Below are 19,577 nucleotides of genomic sequence, written 5' to 3'. Positions count from 1 at the left end.
TGAATCCAAATCATGACTCCTGCTTGTGCTCTTTGGTCTCTGTCGACTCCACTGTATAACAGATTAAAATTTTCAGTTCTTATAGTTCCTTTTAATTTCTTTTTTGTTTCAGTGATTACTGCTATTTTAAAATTTCTTTCATTTAATAACTGGTCTAATTCTATTTCTTTATATGCTATTCCTCTTACATTCCAGTTTGCTATGTGTATTATATTTTGTCGTTTCCATTTTCGTTTTCCCTTTTCCATTCCAGGGTCGTTTCCCATAGATTCAATCCGAATATCTTTTTCTGTCAGCTTACAAGTATGGTTATGTTCTCCATGTCAGGGGACTAGCCTGACGATGGAATAGTTCAGTGATAGGGCTGCTACCTTAAGGCTTCAGGAACTCGCCTTCATCCGAATTTAAACCTATAGGAGGAATAGTGTATATTGAAGGGGAAAGGGTAGATTATAGAAGAAATATAGTAAGGTTTATAGAGAGGACATAGTTGTAAGGCCAGAAATGAAAAGACCCCATGGCCCTCGAGTACTCTAATAGCACAAGGGTCATAAAGTAAGAAGAGTTGGCTGATAAGGCCTTATAGGAAAGATTAAAGTAAGTGGGTCTTCCTCAAAGTAGAAGAAGGAGAGGATAAATCCAGCTAGGGGTCCATGGGAGTGCCGCTTCCCTTACAATCAAGATGATTGCCCCTTATTTTAAAAAATGTTAAGCAATTTTAAAGTTATGTTAAAATTAGCCGATTAACACTTGAATAACAACCATACAATAACCATCATACAATTTTATCTCTCTGAGTTTATTTTAGATACACCCAGTTTAACCAATATGCGTTTTATAATGATACTAATAATCATAAAAAATAATCATCATATCGATAACTGTAAACTTATTATAATTGCTTTATTAAAACTGTGATGTGATTGTATGTGTGATACCAGGAGTTATGTGATCCCAGATATCAAAGTTATACACATCAAACTTATATTCCAGACTAGCCCTTTTTGCTTGTGTTTTTTTGCGAGAATATGCAAGGGATTGCAATGCCTCTGACTAGACTCTTTAATTTAAGTCTCAGCTCTAGTAGAGTTCCAAGGGAGTGAAAAGAAGACAAAATAAGTTCTCTTGCATAAGGAAGGTTCTAAGACTGCAATAGCAAATTATAGACCAATCGGTATTTCAGACTTGGTGGTAAAAGTACTGGAAAAATTTGGTCAAAATTTTTACAGAATGGGTGGATAAAAATATGATACTGTATGAGGAGAAACATGACTTCGTGAAGGGTCGGTCATGCCTTAGTAATTTATTAACTTTTTATATTTGCCTAACAGGGGTCCATGTAGTATTCTGTCGAAATGGGTTTTCCCTTTCAGTCGTTTCGGAACGTAGGTGACTTTGTAGGCATTGTCCACAAAGTATTCCTGGGTGAGATTTTTACAGGTTCACCACTGTTTCCCCAACCTCCCAGTTTTCTCCAGGCTCTGGACCGACATGTGACTGGGGTGTATTCATGACTGTTATCCGTGTGTGTTCACGGGGCCCGTTTTCCTGTTCTGGGGGACGAAAAACCCTAGTTTCTGGGTGAAAAACCCCGACCTCCGAATGAAACCTGCTAACTCACCTTTAGTCGAAAGAGACCAGATAAAGGTTCCTCACTTCACTGAAAGAAATCGAACCCAGGTCTTTCCGACCAAAGGGCTTCGTCTATACTGACTGAGCTACGGAAGCTCTTTCTGTCGAATACCTTTGCAAAATTCAGAAGAATCGTCGTGTAACTGATAAAGGAAATGGCTACATGATGATTCTGCTGGATTTTTCAAAGGCATTCGACAGAATATTACATGGAACTCTGTTACTCAAATTAGAACAAATGAGTATGGATGTGACACTAGTTAAGTGGATAAGAGGGTAGCTGCCGGGCAGATAGTTAACATTGCGATGTGGAGAATTTGCAGGATGATTTAAATAGGCTCTCAGTATGAGCAAAAGATAATGGGTATCAGTTTAATGTGGAGAAATATAAAGTTATGCATTTTCGGATAAATAGATTACAAGTTGTGTATACCACATTGATATCACTGTACTTCAAGAACCAGATAAAGCTAGAGATTTAAGGGTGATGGTAGAGATAGAGAGTTAAAGTTTAGAGGACATATTTTTAAGGTAGCCCATACGATTACTTGACTATTGAAGAACACATTAACAAGCAGAGATAAGGAAGTTGTCATTCCTCTTTATTGGGCCTTGATAGGTCCACATTTGGATTACTGTGCTCAGGTCTGGTCTCTTGGATTTCTTGGGGATAAGGAAATAGTGGAGAAGATTCATAGACGAGTAACCGAGATGGTAAGTGGCCTGTGGAATGCTTCCTATGAGGATACATTGAATGTGTGTGGGTTGCAGAAGATGGTTGATAGGAGAAAAAGAGGGGATATGCTAAAAACATTTCAGTTGCTTAAAGGATTTTATACGGTTCGATGCAGAGGAAGTGTTTCAGCACTTGGCTAGAGTGACCAGAACATGAGGTCATCCCTGGAAGTTGAATAAAGGTGTGAGGTCTAGAATTCTTCTTGGAGAGTTGTAAATGAGTGGAATGGGTTGCCAGTGCCAGTCGTGAGTGCTTTGTCTGGTAATGGGTTCAAGGAGAGGTATGATAGATTGTGTAGATAGTTTGGATCTCCTGCGATGAGTCTTCGGACTCCATGTAGGTGCCTATACACTAATAATAATAATAATAATAATAATAATAATAATAATAATGCAGATTATGCGATCAGAAAGATGAGACTGTAGAACATCTAATCAGTGCCTGCAGCAAAATAGCTCAAACTGATTATAAATACCGCCATGATCAAGTGGCCAAAATGGTTCATTGGCATGTATGCAAAAAATATGACTTTCCTACTTCTGATAACTGGTGGCACCATAAAATAGAGACTGTATTGGAAAACGAAACAGCAAAAATTCTCTCGGACTTTAGAATACAAACTGATCGGCATTTGGAACACAATAGACCTGACATCACAATTATCGAACATCGACAAGTTTGGATTATTGATATCGCAGTATCCAGTGATAATAACATCAACAACAAAGAACTGGAAAAAAATCACTAAATATCGAGATCTGGCAATCGAAGTTGTCCGACTGTGGCTTATAATACACACCAAAGTCATCCCAATAGTTATCGGTGCACTTGGTGCAACTTCAAAGAAGCTATCCAACTATTTACAGCAATTAAACATCAATGAAGTGAACCCATATGACCTACAAAAAACAGCATTGCTTGGAACAGTCCATATTTTACGACGCTACCTGACTGACTATTCTTAGATTCTTGGGTAGAATCTGAATTTTTCTCTATCACCAGTTCAAATTTTTATTTATATGATATCTTGTTTTGACTGTGTATCAATTATGTGAATGAAATTATTATAATAATAATCTATATATAATGATATGTGGACATGTTTTCATATACACGATACTACACATACCGGTCACTGAATTAGAAATCTTTATGATGTACGTAAACGTCACTTACGGAGAGTATATGCAAATTACTTGGAGACGCGTTCTACGCAACTATTTAAGAATTCTGCTGGTCAGTAATCGTAAATTGGATGTAAAACCTGGATTCTAGGCAGAGAAGATGTAAGAAGATTGGAGGCTTTTGAAATGTGGTGCTGGCGCCGCATGAACAAAATAAAATGGGCAGAAAAAAATCAAACGAACAGGTCCTGAGAGAGAGATAAACGAAACAAGAACTCTAATTAAATCGATCAAAATTAGAAGGGATAGGTGGTTTGGACATATACTTCGGCATGATGGACTTGTGAAAAGACTAACCGAAAGCAAAATAGAGGAGAAAAGAAGAAGAGGCACACCAAGGAAAAGCTTTCTTGACCAAGTCAAAGACAGCACAAGTCTGAGGAGTTACCAGGAGGTTAAGAAGAAAGCCAATGACAGAGCAGGATGGAGAAAATTGCTGCTGAGTTACCAGTCCCAGGACTGATGCAACTGATGATGAGTAATCGTTAATGGTGTTGATTACAATGGGAAAAGGAAGGGATTGTCAGGAGTTCGATAAAGGGCGTATTGTGGGTGGTGCCCGTATGTATGAAGTCACAATTTTGAAAATACCAGAACTGACCGGCTTCTTAAAAGGTGAGATCCCGTACATTGCTTGTCTAAGAAGCGTAACTGTGGTCCTGAGACAGTCTGACAGGAACGAGATTGCCGTTGAGAAGGCTTGTACTGACAAGCAGAACCTCCTCTGTGTAGTAATTGACCGAACACTTAATGAAGGCTGTTCCCGATCCATATCTCATCGAACTATAGGCAGGGAATTGAAGGGGATCGGTATTGGCAGTCGCATGCCTATACGTAAAATAAAAGTTTCTAATACAATGGCCGGTATATGTAGATGATATTTTTATATAACAGCCATTATTCTATTTCCAGTTTAAGCTGTTTATTATTATTATCATTATTACACGACATGATGTCTTCCGGGCTCATCGTGGGAGGCCCTTTATTATCTCGCAAAACAGGAACTTTTTGTGGGTTTTTTTTTTCCCGGCTCAATTTCCCAGTCAATCGATCATTGATGAGTTGATTATTTCAGATCATATAATGTTATATTATTCTTTATTCCATATAGAATACAGAATATCATATTACATGCAATCTTTTATATTTAATATAAGTCTTTATTTATATAAAAGATTAATGATGATTTTTTTTTTTAGAAAATATCTTGCTGCTCGCGAACTTCTGAAAAAAAAATATATATCCTATGTGACTCTTGGACCTAGAAAACTCGGTCACTCCGATGTATTATGTCTATTCACTAAGTCCGTTTGTTTGTTTGTTTTGCATCATGAAAAACCATTCCAATTCTGTACAAGACCGGCTAACTCGCTTTCATTTGAAAAAATCGTTGTAAAGATACTTCGCGTCGTATGCCAGATTCCAATTGAGATCTGGATGCCGAATGATCCTTGGAGACTACTCCTTGGCAGTAATATGTTTTTTTATTAAATGAAAAAATAAAAGTTATACTGTTAATTATGACCTATTGTGTTATTTCTTCTTGGTACATGAATAACATGCAGCCAGTAATGTAGTTTTTCTCTCTCACAAGACCCCCCCCCCCATTAGCTGCTTTCAAAGGGTCCCCTAATCTCTCTCTCTCTCTCGTATCGAGCGGGGGGAGGGGGATTCGCAGAATAGTAGATATGCCCACTGTATACAGCCTCACACTGCTGTCTCCTCACAGATCAATAATCTGAAGCAAAACAAGTTAGTGCTAAGTCTATCAGAGAGCAGCTGCAATAAAAATAAAGCCAGATCCTGCATAGAAGTTATTATGAGACGATAAGTCTGCAGAAGTAAGATGCTACAGATTCAATCCTAGTCAACTACTTTTTTTTTTCTAGAGCTCTTTTCAATCAATTCCAGAGTTCGTCGATCTTTGATGCAGGCAAAAAGAAACTCAGATTTTTAATCTCACAATTCAGGAAAATCGATCAGAGAGCATCACACGACTATATACAAATCAATACTAGTTATGATGAAGAACATCGCTTGTTTTCTAGCTTTAGAAAGCCACTCATCTTCGACAATGATGAGAGGTGGAGACTGCCTGCGAATTTTTCAAGGAAAAAAATAAAAACGTGTCGCTTATTTCCTTTGGAAGATGAAAAAGGGTTAGATTTCCATTCATCTTGTCATAACCGTGTCCTATATTATAGTATGCTTTGCTGTTCTGGATTCAAAGTTATATTGATCGAGTTATTTGTTTTACTATCCGTTCATCATTATTCTAGTTTTTCATCTTTAATACCATAATTCATAAAACCATCATGCTATAATATCATAAGACCTTTTAGATTCAGTTTCTCGTAGCAACAACAAAGTGCTTTATTAAAACAAGCTTCATTAATTTTTTTTTTTAATGTCACATTTCTATCTCGACAAATGATGCAGATTTCCAAAGCAAATTTCTCCCTTTCCAAAGTTTTTTTCCCCTCTCTTCTAAAATAAATTTGGGCTCTGGAACAGCTATCTATTTCTCTGCCTTGTCCCCAGTCATGGTATTTATTTCGAAAACTGAAATAATCATTCCAAGATAGCGTGTAATGAATTCTCAGTAATTTTTTCAGGCATAGTAAAGAACACTGAAATCTATTACACCTAGTGAGGGTGAGTTATAAAATATATTTGTTTAAGAACTAATCTCCATATTTTATTTTGCATTTGACAAAATTAAATATACTTAGCTGATATTTTAAATATCAGCTAAGTATATTACCGACTTTTCCATATTATACGGACGCTGATAGAGATGTGTAGTTAAGAGTTTATGTCTATACAGAGCGTTCATTTTGTCTTTATCCTTTCTGAAGGTATACTTCTGATTTTTCCAATATTACACCGATTTTAATCGCATTTTTTGTGTATGCATAATAGTCATTTTATACTTAACATACGTATTACTGAAAGCACAACAAGACAACCTTGTTAGGTTGCACTATTCGTATTCCCTAAATGTTAATTCAAGCCTCACGAATTTTTTTTATAGGCTACTGTTATCCAAAAGCTAGTATAAACCTATTGTACGTTTACTAGAGTGAGTCGGATGTAGTCAGATAATCCGAGAGAGAGTCCTCTTCTAGAAAACATTATCAAGTTTCTTGATGCATTTTTAATCAGCAAAATTTACGTCTCTCTCTCTCTCTTTAAAAAAAAATAAAAAATAAAAAATAAATAAATAAATTCTGAATAATTAAATTTAAAAAAAAAAAATGTCAGCTAAGAAACTAATAAACTGTCCTAAATTGCATCTTTCTTAAGTTCTTAATTTGTTTGGTTCTTAATTTTGCATCTGAGATTTTGTTTAGAAAATGAGGAAGTGTATATACAGGTCACTGAAGTAAAAAATTCGCAGAAATCAGCAGTTTCCGCATTGGCATGCAACTTCTAATACAATTCCCTGCGCATAGTTTGGTGAAATATAGGTCGGGAATAGACCTCATTAAATGCTTCGCTCAAATACTGCTGCACACAGAAGTTCTGTTTGTCCATACAAGCCTTCCCAGGCGACGGCGATCTCGTCTTAGACCACTGATTAAACACCCGGGATAGCTCATCTTTTGCCGAAACCATTCAGCTCTGTTGTTTTCAAAATCGTGGCTCCAGCCACATGGGCACCCACAATAAGTCCTTTATCGAACTCCCAAAGATCCTTTGTTTTTCCCATTGGATCAACACTACTGATTAAGAGCAGCATTTTGAAATAGTTGCCTAGAACACGTGGTGACGCACACGTGACCACGAATTCAGCATATACGCTACGTAATTAACGTTTACGTATATCTGCATAAATATTTCTAATTCAGTGGCCGGTATGTATAGCAGGGGCAAATGCTGGTCTTGAAATTCACGCTTGCTCTTGTTATCATTCAGGGAGTGAGAGGTGTGATTGAAGTCTGATTAGCGGAATAATGAATTACTGACCATTTAAAACTATATTTAGAAATTTATGTACATTTAATCATACAAATACAACATTTAGTTTACAAATGATATTCTATCTTTTTCAATTTAGCTACTTGAATACAAATTCTACCCTACGGTTCTTCTTTATGAACTGGTCAATAACATCGTCATAAAAAGTTGGTTGTAACTTAATTTTCCCAAGCAACACGCACACTTGTAAAGGTTGGCTGAAGCTCACTCGCTAGAGCTACGTTGACTGCGTATGGCCTGTGTTTAAACCACAGAGTGAGACATCTTCAAATGGCTATGCGCGCGCATGAAATCACAGTGCTGCAGGCGAGGAAGTTCCCACAACCGAGCAAGTCAAGGTAGCTTTGACTAGACGAGCAAGCATCCGCCTTCGATACACAACGCAAAGCTCAATTATTGCCAGCCAAGCTTAAGAAGTCTTCTGTCTACAAAAATAAAAGCCTAAATGGAATGCTTATAAATGCATGCATTTATTAACAAATAAATATTACTTCTTTCTCAAGTAATGAGCTTGCGCAGAAAGCATAGCAAGCATGGAGAATTCGCCCCTGAATACGTAGATACGCCAGTTGATGATTAAAAGATCGAAATTGGTCGACACTTTACTTTTTACCTCATCCTAACCCGCTCCATTTTGGTCAGATTGTGCCAAAACTGGTTTTAGCAGAGGTGTCTGAGAACAAAGTAACCTTTCAGGAATATTGAATGGAACATAAGAAACTTCCGCTATTTTGCTGTTTTCAAATGCTCTAATTTCTTTTATTAATTCGATCTGACATTTCAAATTTACGTTTCTGAATTTAATACCATTGTCGAAAAAAAAGGGCGACTGAATAATCATATTCCATTTGAAATTACAGCAAGTCTAATTTGAGTCTTAATCATTCTTGCAATGAATGAGTTTCAATAGGAATCGAAATATAATTATTTTTCTTCGATGTGTGTGTGTGATTGCCGGTGGTTTTTAAGACAGTGTTGAGCAGTAAAATGAAGAGAAACAGGTCTTTATATATAATAAATTTAGTTGATTCAAATGATATACAAATCCACAAAGGTCTAAAATTTTGTACAGTATTGCATAACAAAAAAATTCAGAGTCCAACAATATATTTCAAAATAGCTAAATAATAAATAATTCTTATAAATATGGAGATATATTATATTTTGATAATTATTATTATCGAGAAAATTATAGCTTATAACTTATATTATACATTTTTGACTTCGATTATTTTGCATCATTTAAACTCTTGGAATGTTAAAAGGAAAATAATCATCAGAAGATGCGGGCAATATCTTGCAATTCCAGTACTCGATGCTACGCATTTTCCTTTCCTAATAAAGAAATAAATAAAAAATATGTTACTAAGAAAACTAAGTTTTAAATGTTAATCTCAATGGATTAAAAAAAAAAAGTTGAAGAAAACGTTTGAAGAGATCAAGTCACAAATCACCCTCAAAGATTACAAATCACTATTATTTGGATTTTTAAAATATAGTTTATTCCTCATACTGCTGATGTATGCATTTGAAGAATATATCTTATGTACTATTCATTCAACATGATATTCCTTCTTCTAATCATCGAAGGAAGCAAAATGTATCATTTGGGATCGCCCTTAAATACTTCTTTCACTACGCGTTATTCTCGCTTCCTATGCAGGGTACCCATGTTACTTAGATGCGACATCTTGTTTATACTACTCCCAGCCGACTTGTCGCCTGGTCTGCCGCTGGAGGGGGGATATATTTTTGACTGTAGAGGCGTATGTTCACTGGGCCGGTTCGCCTGTTTGCGGGATGAAAAACGCCAGATAAACTAGCGGGAAAAAACCTTACTGCCCGCGCCCAAAACCGGCTAACTTGGCTATGCCTGAGGAAGATCCTCAAATTTCTCACGCCTCCGACGGGAATCGAGCCTGGGACACTCCTTCCCCAGACATATGGTTGCGAAGCGCAAAGCCATTAGGCTAACCGCGCGGGGATCACTCTTAAATACTACACTGTTAAAAAACATACTGTATTGCCTACGTCGCTAAGTTACGAAACTGGCCAAAGTTTGTTTCCTTTAAATGGTGTATAATTTTAATTATACACCATTAGAGACAAAACATGGAATTTTTCAAGGCACTTCAGGGCTGCGATAAGCGCAGAGTGATTTAAATAGAATCAACATATGCGTACAATGTAATATTATGGGGAGCTAACGTTATATTTTACGCATATGTTGAGTACACTACATCATTTGAAAGTTATCAGTCAGGCTGAACACTAAAGAAATCCGGAGAATACAATATCTCTAATATATATATATATATATCATTAATCTTGATTAAAAAATTGATTCTAACTTACCCATTACAGATTTTGGTAGCATTCACGCCACAACTAGTTCCAAAAGCACGAACAAAGAGGTATTTTTTATTAGCAAAATAGCCAAGCTTGTTTGCTGATTTGCACTGACCTGCAGATGTCACACAGCATACCACGCACTCAAACTTGGATCTAGAGCAAACACAATCATCTAGCCCGTTATCACTACAGACAGTACTATTGCAGTAACCATTAGAACATGTTGCCGAATTTTCATTACAAGGAGTGCCATCTTCTATTGGTTCTGGATCAGGACACTGTGACGATATCCCATCACAGAATGCCGTGCTACACATGCCATTGGTGTCGGCACAGAAGTAATTGCGTGCTTTTGGGATGATCGTACAATCATTATCACAACAACGATCATTAGGATGGCAATGGTAACCTTTCTCGCGGCGGAAAGTGCATTCTCTGTCGCTACCAAGTCCTCCGGGTGGTGTACAGCATTGATGTTGATAATTACACATGGTAATATTGCCACAGTCGCACTCTTCTCCTTCATCTACAATTCCATTGCCGCATTTTGAAGTTTTCAAGGGTTGCAGACAATCACCTAGAACAATAAAATTCTAAAATGTAATTAAAATTCAGAAATTAAAGTAACGACAGGATAAAATATACAGTTGTGAAGTGTAGACGGTAGATCGCGTAATGATGTATTATGTAGAGTTGCTTCCAGCAACAAAGATGGAAACGATACGAGTCAACCACAGACACATGTGCGTTTCGCAATAGTAATGTAAAAAAGCGCATTTTGTGAGCTGTAGAGAATTTATTTATTCTTATTTGTGACATATCTTATATCGCCTATCGTTTGTCGATTTCTATTACTAGAAAAAGGCACAAATGGAAACCGAAATTGAGACAACTCAATAAATTTTGAAGTTAACAGAAGTCATCCTCAGCTTAAAGAAATGAAAAACGGAATAGATAGCATTAATTTCGGATCATTTTTATCCATTTACAAATAAAATACTGATATAATATTCAACAAACTTGTAAACCTTTCTAATGATGAAATCAAGTTGTTCATTATTTCTAATAATAAAAAAACTCCTTTTTTTTATTTCTAAGAAACCTAAGACTTCTTACATTACATCCTTTGATATCTAGAAAATTACATTTTTGATTTTATACGTATGAAATCAAAAATAACACTTCACAGACACTTTCTCCTCTGCCTTCTAAAATGTAATACCATTTAATGACAACGCAAGATTAATGAATCTGATAAAAGTGGAAAAAAATATTCTACTTACCTCTTTTTTTCAGAATTAAACTAATATTTTGTCTACTGCATGGTGAAAAGGATTTATGATTGGATTTTGAGCCATCAACAGCCAATGGATACATAATATAATTGCCGATGTCTCCACCAGGGGCACAAACGGGATCTAAAATCGGATCGTCGTCGCTTCCAAAAGTGTGACCAATTTCATGAGAAGTTGTGCCATAGGTTACAGCAATAGGAAGCCTCTTTCCTCTGGATTTCACTGTGATAAGAATGATATTCATGGCCAAGCCTGCAGGACTGGGTGGCGAACATATACCGCCATACTCAGAAGAAATTGTCGTTACAGATACACCAAATGTATTTGGCAAATTTCGTGCCATAAAGACAATTGAAAGACAGTACGATTGGCTTCTGTTCTGTACTGCTAATAAAATGTCTTCGAATTCAACAACGTCACTTCCTAAGTGATAATCCTTTGCACGTTCATCTGTAACTATAGTAATTTTTGCTGGTACAATTCTAATATTATCTGGTGTTCCATCTTCGTCGAAATCACTTTCTCGAAAAACAGAATCTGCGTAATTTAGAAAGAGTAGCATTTCGGCTATAGTTGCATCAACATTGTTGTGCATTTCTTGGTAAAACGTGTGATCTGAATATGCTTCTACGAAACATGCCCTTGGTTCTTTAACAGGAAGAACATTCGTGCTAGATAAAAAAAAAAATAAATAAATGAAACCAGTAACATAAATTATAAAAGGTACAGTAAATACATATGATTTAATGTCAAAGTAGTGGCTCTCAGTCTCAATAAGTGCGTGTGTGTGTGTGTGTGTGTGTGTGTGTGTGTGTGTGTGTGTAGGATCTCAGTAGGACGTGTTTAATTTGAATAAACATATATAGTAATATAATTTTCTATCTGCATTTGAAAACAAAAAATTTAAAGTGACACATTGTATTATATCTTCTACACTGTGCAGAATCCAAATACATGATAAATTAGCAGCTTAACTGCGCCTATTTTTTTTTAAAAGTAAGCAAATAATGTTATGTTAAAAAAAATTTAAATCGAATAAATATATTTTCCCCTAAATTTATAATTATTGCACTTTGTTTTGTCAGCTTTTTGTTATTTTACTTATAAAATTATTATGGAAAAAAAAAACTTTTGAGGAAGGGGGGGGACATATCATTTTCGTGTTTATCAAAAGGTGGGGAAAGAGAGTTAAGGACTGAAAAGTACTCTCAAAACTAATTTTTTAAATAGAAATACAATAACATTAATTTTATTGTGTATGTATTTATTGATATACACTCAGTGGCGATATGACGTCACATCTTACATCTTGCTAAGTATTCAAAATCGATGAAATTTGCTTTGGCAATGACGCCACAAGATAATAAAAGGGTTTTTCAAGAACATCAGTCTTTCCTTTCAACTGAGTAATCAGGAATATGTTGCTCGGGCTATGCCGTCCCCAGCAGTGTTAAATGGGGTTCATATTAGACTGATGAAACATGGAGAAGGCACTCATGTATGAAAATTCTAAACATAATGACTCCAGAGGTCTATTGTACTTTTTTAATAGTAGCCTTTCAATCAGTATGTTTCAAACGCTTCTATCAGACAAGGATTTTTCCACTCTTCGAGTTTGTTTCTTTATCCACCAGGTACAACAGTGTATGAACATGGATCAAAAGCTACTTGCAATACTTGGAGTATTTTGACAATATCTAACATGCACAAAATGGCAAGAACCTTAATAGTACTTCATAAGCCACCAAACAAAGATCAAATAGCAGCTAGAACAGTGACGCAAACAGATTGAGGTGTAGTGATACAACAGGGAACTTTTTTTTTCTGCTGTATAATATTTTTCGAAAATCTACTGGTTGCCGATCCTTCTTGGTGGAAGCACCAAGAAGAATCTTTTATTCTCTCTCTCTCTCTCTCTCTCTTTTTATCTGTCGCTTCCTCGAATATAAAGAAATGATTTGCAGCCATTGAAACAATCATGTTTGTTAAGATCACTTGCAAACTATTGGTGCAGTTGTTGGAGAAGGCCTCACCAACTCTCTGTTTGCACAACAGTGGGGGTTTGCTCTGGTGCTCACAGTCATACCACGTTCGAAACCTGCGCAACTTTTTCTCATTCTTCGATTAACGACACCTCCTAAACTTAGCTCGATGGCTCTTCTAGTAAACCTTTATACATCGCGATAACTATGTATCAAAGTAATAGCCATTTTATTACATCTATTATATAATGGTAAAGTAAGAAAGAGTGTATACTTTCTAATTTCTTCTTTTCTCTCTCTCTCTTTCTCCAAATCTTCCCACTCGAGCTATGCTTATGAATAAAAATTTAACTTTAAAAAAAAAGACTCGCTTTTTTCCCCATAAATACGATTACTGTTTTAATCGCATTAAGTTTTAATCGCGTAATCTGGTTAGAATTATAAGAAGGCTATCATTAAAAATGGTAACAAGTGTCTCATAGACAAATTTTAGGGCCCGAAAAAGAGGTTTTTACTGTGTCAGCTGTGCTAAACGAAAATGCATTTTTATATTGACACTGTTGCCGATAGCCTGGGTGTGCTAAAATTCTAGATCTGCATTGTACTTTAGCGTACTGATTTAAAATAACAATAATAATTAAATAAAAATTAATTTTAAAAGTTGCTTCTCTTTCACTATACGTAATGAAACAACATTTCCTTTCTACACACGACTCCTTTTGCTGTAAAGAAATCTTATATATAACATATCATAATATTTCACACGAGATGATTTCGATAGAGCTTGGAATTATTCATGCTCTCATTCAAAATGAAAGCTAATCTTATCTAGTAGATGTGGAGAAATGAATGCTCTCATGAGCCAAAAAATATTGCGACTAATTCTATTAAATAACAGTGCATTATCTTCTTCTCAATATTTTGAACAAGAAGCATTACAGGGAAAGAAAATTACTTACCTTGCAAATATATTCTTTATACTCCTTAAGGGATGAGGCCATTTATTTTCCTCAGAAAGAATACGAGAATGTGTACTGTACATCTTAATGTCTGGATTTTCTAGATTAACAGGAAATTCATGAGTAACATCTGAAGGATCTGGTTCACCAAGATAAATTGTCTGTCCTTTGAATGGGCTGGCGTTCTTTACATTGTCTGGTGATTCTTGATTACCATAGATTTTAGGTCGTTCTGGATTTTCTGGCATAACAGGAAAGTCCTTGGTGCGATGTAACGGCTCTTGATCATCAATATAAACAGTCGGAAATGTGCTTCCGCTGGTGTCGTTTACAGTGTCTGATGATTCTTGATTACCATAGATTTTAGGTCGTTCTGGATTTTCTGGCATAACAGGAAAGTCCTTGGTGCGATGTAACGGCTCTTGATCATCAATATAAACTGTCGGAAATGTGCTTCCGCTGGTGTCGTTTACAGTGTCTGATAATTCTTGATTACCATAGATTTTAGGTCGTTCTGGATTTTCTGGCATAACAGGAAAGTCCTTGGTGCGATGTAACGGCTCATGATCATCAATATAAACTGTCGGAAATGTGCTTCCGCTGGTGTCATTTACACTGTCTGATGATTCTTGATTACCATAGATTTTAGGTCGTTCTGGATTTTCTGGCATAACAGGAAAATCCTGGGGAGGACATGGATCAGGATCAAGATAAATTGTCTGCCCTTTGCGTGCGCTAGTGTCGTTGATTTTAGGTTCTTCTGAATTTTCTAGCATAACAGTAAAGTTCTTGGTAGGACATGGTGGTGACTCATCAAGATAAATTATCAGCTCTTGGTGTGCGATATCCTCGTTTACATTGGTTGGTGATTCTTGATGAGTATATATCTTAGGTCGTTCTGGATTTTCTGGCATAACAGGGAAATCCTGAGTGCGATATGGCAACTCTGAGTTGCCTTTATTATTTTGACCACCAAGTTCTACAAGCGTTACATTCGAAGAATGCGCTCCTGGTAAATCTGGATCATCAATCATAATAATACATGCCCGATGTTCATCGATCATTGCATTTAATTTAGTTATATTATCGAAACTATCTAAATGTTGATACGAATTAGTTGACTGGTTATGGTGAGGTTCTTCAGAGCCATATTCTTTGCCACTGTTTTTTGTTGAATTAAATTCTTCTGTGTAATTATGAAAGTATCCACATATATAAAATTCATGTTTTTTTCTGCAGATAGGATATACGACATCATGACCTTTATATATAATGATAACTGGTTTATGATGTTGAAATTTTATTTCGTTTGCAAATCTATGAGCAGGTTCTATATAAAAGGATTCATGTTGTCCATGAATCATTCCGGTAAACAAATTATTTACAAAATAACCCATTACTAAAGATTTTGGCTCACCTTCCACATTTCCTTTATAGATCTTAGTTGTTAATGGATATTGTTTTGTATTATTTATTCCCGCTACTGTTACAGTCTCTGGTAAGAAACTACTATATTCTTTTAATACGATGGCGAAAGATTTCTCAAATGCACTAAAATGCAATTCTCTTGTCTTCTTATGAATTTTTGTTTCATGTTTTTCACCTTTTGTTTCATGTTCATCACTATCTTTTGGTTTTTGAAATTTAATAATTTCTAACTTGGAAATTAAGCTACTAGTTTGGTCACAATCATACGCCATACTTGCAAGAAGCCGAGAAGTTAAAAGAACGAAAACTAATGCATTCAGTTCTTGTAAACTAGTTAAAGCTTTTGAACACATAGTGTAATTATATGGATAAAATCTTAAAAACGTTACCACATTGACACCTTTCTTCGTATATCCAGGTATCGAAAATACAACTCGTAGCAACGATTTATGACTTGCAGTTATGAATAAACAAACAGTATTACACGTAAAGAAGAAGTGAGAGACCCCTATGCAAAAGTATAATAATAATAACAATAATATGAAATAAAATAAATACAAAATAGTAAATAACAAACACATAGATAGTTAAAGGTAGAACACGTGAATAGTAAAATAAACATTATTATTATTATTATTATTTTGAGGAAGTCACAAACTTCAAAACCGATACAAATTAAAAGCTCAGAAGACATAGAAAGGCTGCCCCAGTGAAAAAAAAAAAGTTTCCTAATTAGTTCAAAAAGAAGACCACAATAAAAATGAATGTGAATCACCAAGACAGATGCAATAACACCAGAACATATCGATAATTTCACTTTGATCAGACCTTTCAGATCATTCATTTGACCTCCCAAACATTAGCCCACGTCCAACAGAGCAATCAAATCAATGAAAAAAAAAATACATATATATAACTGGTGTCATCCTCAGATAAGCTCATTAAAAAGCTTCGAGGATGCAAGCAGAGACATTGCATCTCAACCAAGATCAACAAAAAAATATATATATATTTATTACATTGAAGTGTTGTAGTTACAGCGGTTAAAAACATTAAAAAGCAAAAATTGTAAAATATATATAACTTACTGTTATACTAAAAATGCTGTTAAAAAATGTAACCTTATCCAATGGCTAACTATAAATTACCATCCATAGTAACTATTATCAATGCATTTTAGAATTCAAAAACGGAAAAATTTGTATGAAATTCACTGTAATATATATATATATATATATATATATATATATATATAAAGATGTAAATCTGTGTATATATGTAAATGCTCTGTAAGATGCTAAATAAAATGTTATTACAGAAAAAAAAATTATTATTATTATAAAAACCTCCATGTAGTCAATGACTCATCGTGGGAGGTCACTGTTATAAACATAGTTTATCATACCGCGCCTTAAATATATTCACTGTCTCTGCGCTCACCACACTCACTGGTAATGCATTCCAATCACTCACCGCTCTCCATGCAAAAAAACCGGCTGTCACGCCCTTGCTCACACTCTCCATATACGCTTTCAGGGATGACCTGTTCTCCTGCTATCTTCACCCATTCTGTGCAAAACCTCCCCGACATTAATCTGGTAATAACCTCTTAACAGCTTCTTTGTCTCGATCATATCCCCCCCCTCCTTCTATCCACCAATTTCTGTAAATTGCATTTTGTCATCTGTCTTCATACTCTACATTCGAGAGACCAGAAACCACTTTAGTCAATCGCCTCTGAACTTTTTCCAACGCATTTTCATCTTTTGGAAAACCAGGTGACCAGATCTGTGCACAGTAATTCATATGTGGCCTGATCAAAGCCTTATACAAAGGAACCACAACATCCTTACTTCTACAAGTCAATGTCCTCCGCATCATTCCCATTATCCGCTGTTGTCTTCACAATTTTAGTAATAACATGTTCCCGAAATTTTAGGTCCTTGTCTACAATCACTCCGATATCTCTCATCTCTTCTACCTTTTCCAAGATATTTCCACCGATTGTGCACTTTGCATCCCATCTCTGCTTCCAAAATTTCAAAACCTTACACTTTGAAACATTGAATTGAAAATCCTCACTCATTTACCCATTCAACCAATGTATCCAAGTTCTCTTGCAAAGTTACAGCATCCCCTCTACTCCTGATAGCGCTCCCCAACTTTGCATCATCTGCAAACAACTGCATAATCACCATTCAGACCTCTCCAAATATCATTTACATACAAATTAAACAGCAATGGACCCAAACAAACCCTTGAGTTACAGCACTAGTAACTTTCCTCTTCTGGGATATCGCTCCTCCATAGACAACTCGCTGATACCTATCAGACAGCAATCTTCAATCCAGCGAACCAATCTACTGTTCAGCCCCTCCGTTTCAATTTAATTACCAGTTTGTCATGTGGCAATTTATCAAACGCCTTTGCAAAATCTAAATATACCACTGTATATGCAACACTCTTATTCAACGCATTTGTCAGTTTATTATAAAAAGTAAGCAGATTGCTAAAGCAATTGAAGATAGACAGATAAACATTAAAATTATAAAAATTATTTATGAAGGAGATTTATTTATGAAGGATTTCGTTTTAAAATAATTAAAATCAGAAAATATTAAAGTATATAAAAAAAAAACTTACTTTTCTTAAAGAGAATAGGCGACGTTACTTAGCCATAACTTTTAGAAATTGGTCAGAAACCGGGTTTTGCCTTCGTCATTTCTAACCAACATGCACAGATTAAGAATAATTAAGAACAGATTAATAATGAGAAAGATCGCTATCTCCTGTTCCTAATCCTATCTGATATTACAGTAGCGAACAAATTATCCCGAACACACATTTTAAAGAAAAATTTTAACTTCGCAAGAAAATAAGTAAAAAAATTAAACTCCCACTTTAATTAATAATTTAGAGTGCTCCTTTGTCCCTAATAAGTTCATTAATTCGCTTAGGCATGGACTCCACCAAAATAGAACACGTTTTTCTTATGTCTGCTCTCGAAACCATACTTTTATAATGGGTTTTATTAAGTTATCCTTGGTATCACAATGAAATTTCCAAAACTCTTTTTCACTATGGCTTACACATTTTCTATTGGGTTATATCAGGAGAGTTAACCGGCCACTGAAGCAATTAGGTGTTGTGATTTTTGAGGAACTCGTTCACTTTTTTTGAAGTGTGGCATGGAGCAAGATCCTGTTGGAAGATGCGTTCTTTGTCTTTCTAGATTTGTGGGACCACGCTTTTCTCCAATATTTTATATATTGTTACTTTTCATCATACCGTCAAGGCTCAAGTGATCCTGGACTGTCATGTGTAAAATAATCCCAGACATTTCTTTATCTGAGTGTTTAGGATCTTGTTGAAGGTTGGTGGGAGAAGTCTTCTCAGCCGTTGATTTGCGAACATAGGGTACTCGTTCTCCTTGGACAGAGAAATGGCTCTCATCTGAGAATATAACATTTTTTCCACTTCTCAACATTCCAATATTTGTACGCTTTTGCTTTGCCCACTGGAGCCTTTTTTTTCTGCATAGCCTTCGCCAACAGTTGTTTCTTTTTTTGGTGAATGGGCAACCCTCCCTGCTTCCATCAATCTTAGACCGACTGTTATTTCATAAACATTAATCCTACTAGCTGCCAAGTCTCTATTTAAGTCTGCACAGACAATCATGGATTTATTTTGCTTTTCCTAACTAGCAAACGAAAAGAAAAGGTACGTGTCTCCCCTAAACCTCTTTAAAATCGCATTAACAGTAATTAAACTAATACCACGCTCATTGGCAATTTGTCATTGAGTGATGGATGTGTGCTGAGAAAGATTACATATTTTTGAACACTTTCTTAAAGATGTATCCATTTTGTAGCTACACAAAATGAATAAAACACTACGAATATCAACTTGTTTACACTATTAAAAACGCACAACAATATTAATAAACATCTTAGAGACAGTTAAAACATGCAGCACTCAACCAAAATAGTGTACTAAAAACCAAAACCTAAAATAGTAAACAAGAACCA

At 35.5% G+C, this 19,577-nt stretch overlaps 1 protein-coding gene across 1 annotated transcript; it reads right to left on the bottom strand.

The window, feature by feature from the left end:
- Positions 1–8,617: 8,617 nt before the first annotated feature.
- LOC150102296 (disintegrin and metalloproteinase domain-containing protein 10 homolog) lies at positions 8,618–14,543 on the bottom strand. Its single transcript, XM_090399472.1, has 4 exons — positions 14,122–14,543; positions 11,169–11,851; positions 9,889–10,462; positions 8,618–8,868 (listed from the first exon to the last, which is right to left on the bottom strand). The coding sequence occupies exons 1-4, from the start codon at positions 14,508–14,510 to the stop codon at positions 8,772–8,774; spliced, it is 1,743 nt and encodes a 580-aa protein (XP_090255598.1). The 5' UTR covers positions 14,511–14,543; the 3' UTR covers positions 8,618–8,771.
- Positions 14,544–19,577: the final 5,034 nt, after the last annotated feature.

The sequence above is a fragment of the Typopeltis vanoorti genome, chromosome 10 (assembly GCF_054136105.1).
Source record: "Typopeltis vanoorti isolate ZY-2024b chromosome 10, IOZ_Tvanoo_1.0, whole genome shotgun sequence".
In the NCBI taxonomy this organism is placed as follows: domain Eukaryota; kingdom Metazoa; phylum Arthropoda; class Arachnida; order Uropygi; family Thelyphonidae; genus Typopeltis; species Typopeltis vanoorti.
The sequence above is the reverse complement of the archived record's forward strand: the minus strand, read 5'-3'. Positions and strand labels throughout refer to the sequence as shown.

Coding starts and splice junctions, on each gene's coding strand:
- LOC150102296 (XM_090399472.1), bottom strand. CDS start 14,510: ATGCCAGAAAATCCAGAACGACCTAAAATCTATGGTAATCAAGAATCA. Junction 10,463..11,168: donor TTTAATTCTGAAAAAAAGAG/GTAAGTAGAATA, acceptor TTATTGTTCTAG/GTGATTGTCTGCAACCCTTG. Junction 8,869..9,888: donor GCTACCAAAATCTGTAATGG/GTAAGTTAGAAT, acceptor TTTCTTTATTAG/GAAAGGAAAATGCGTAGCAT.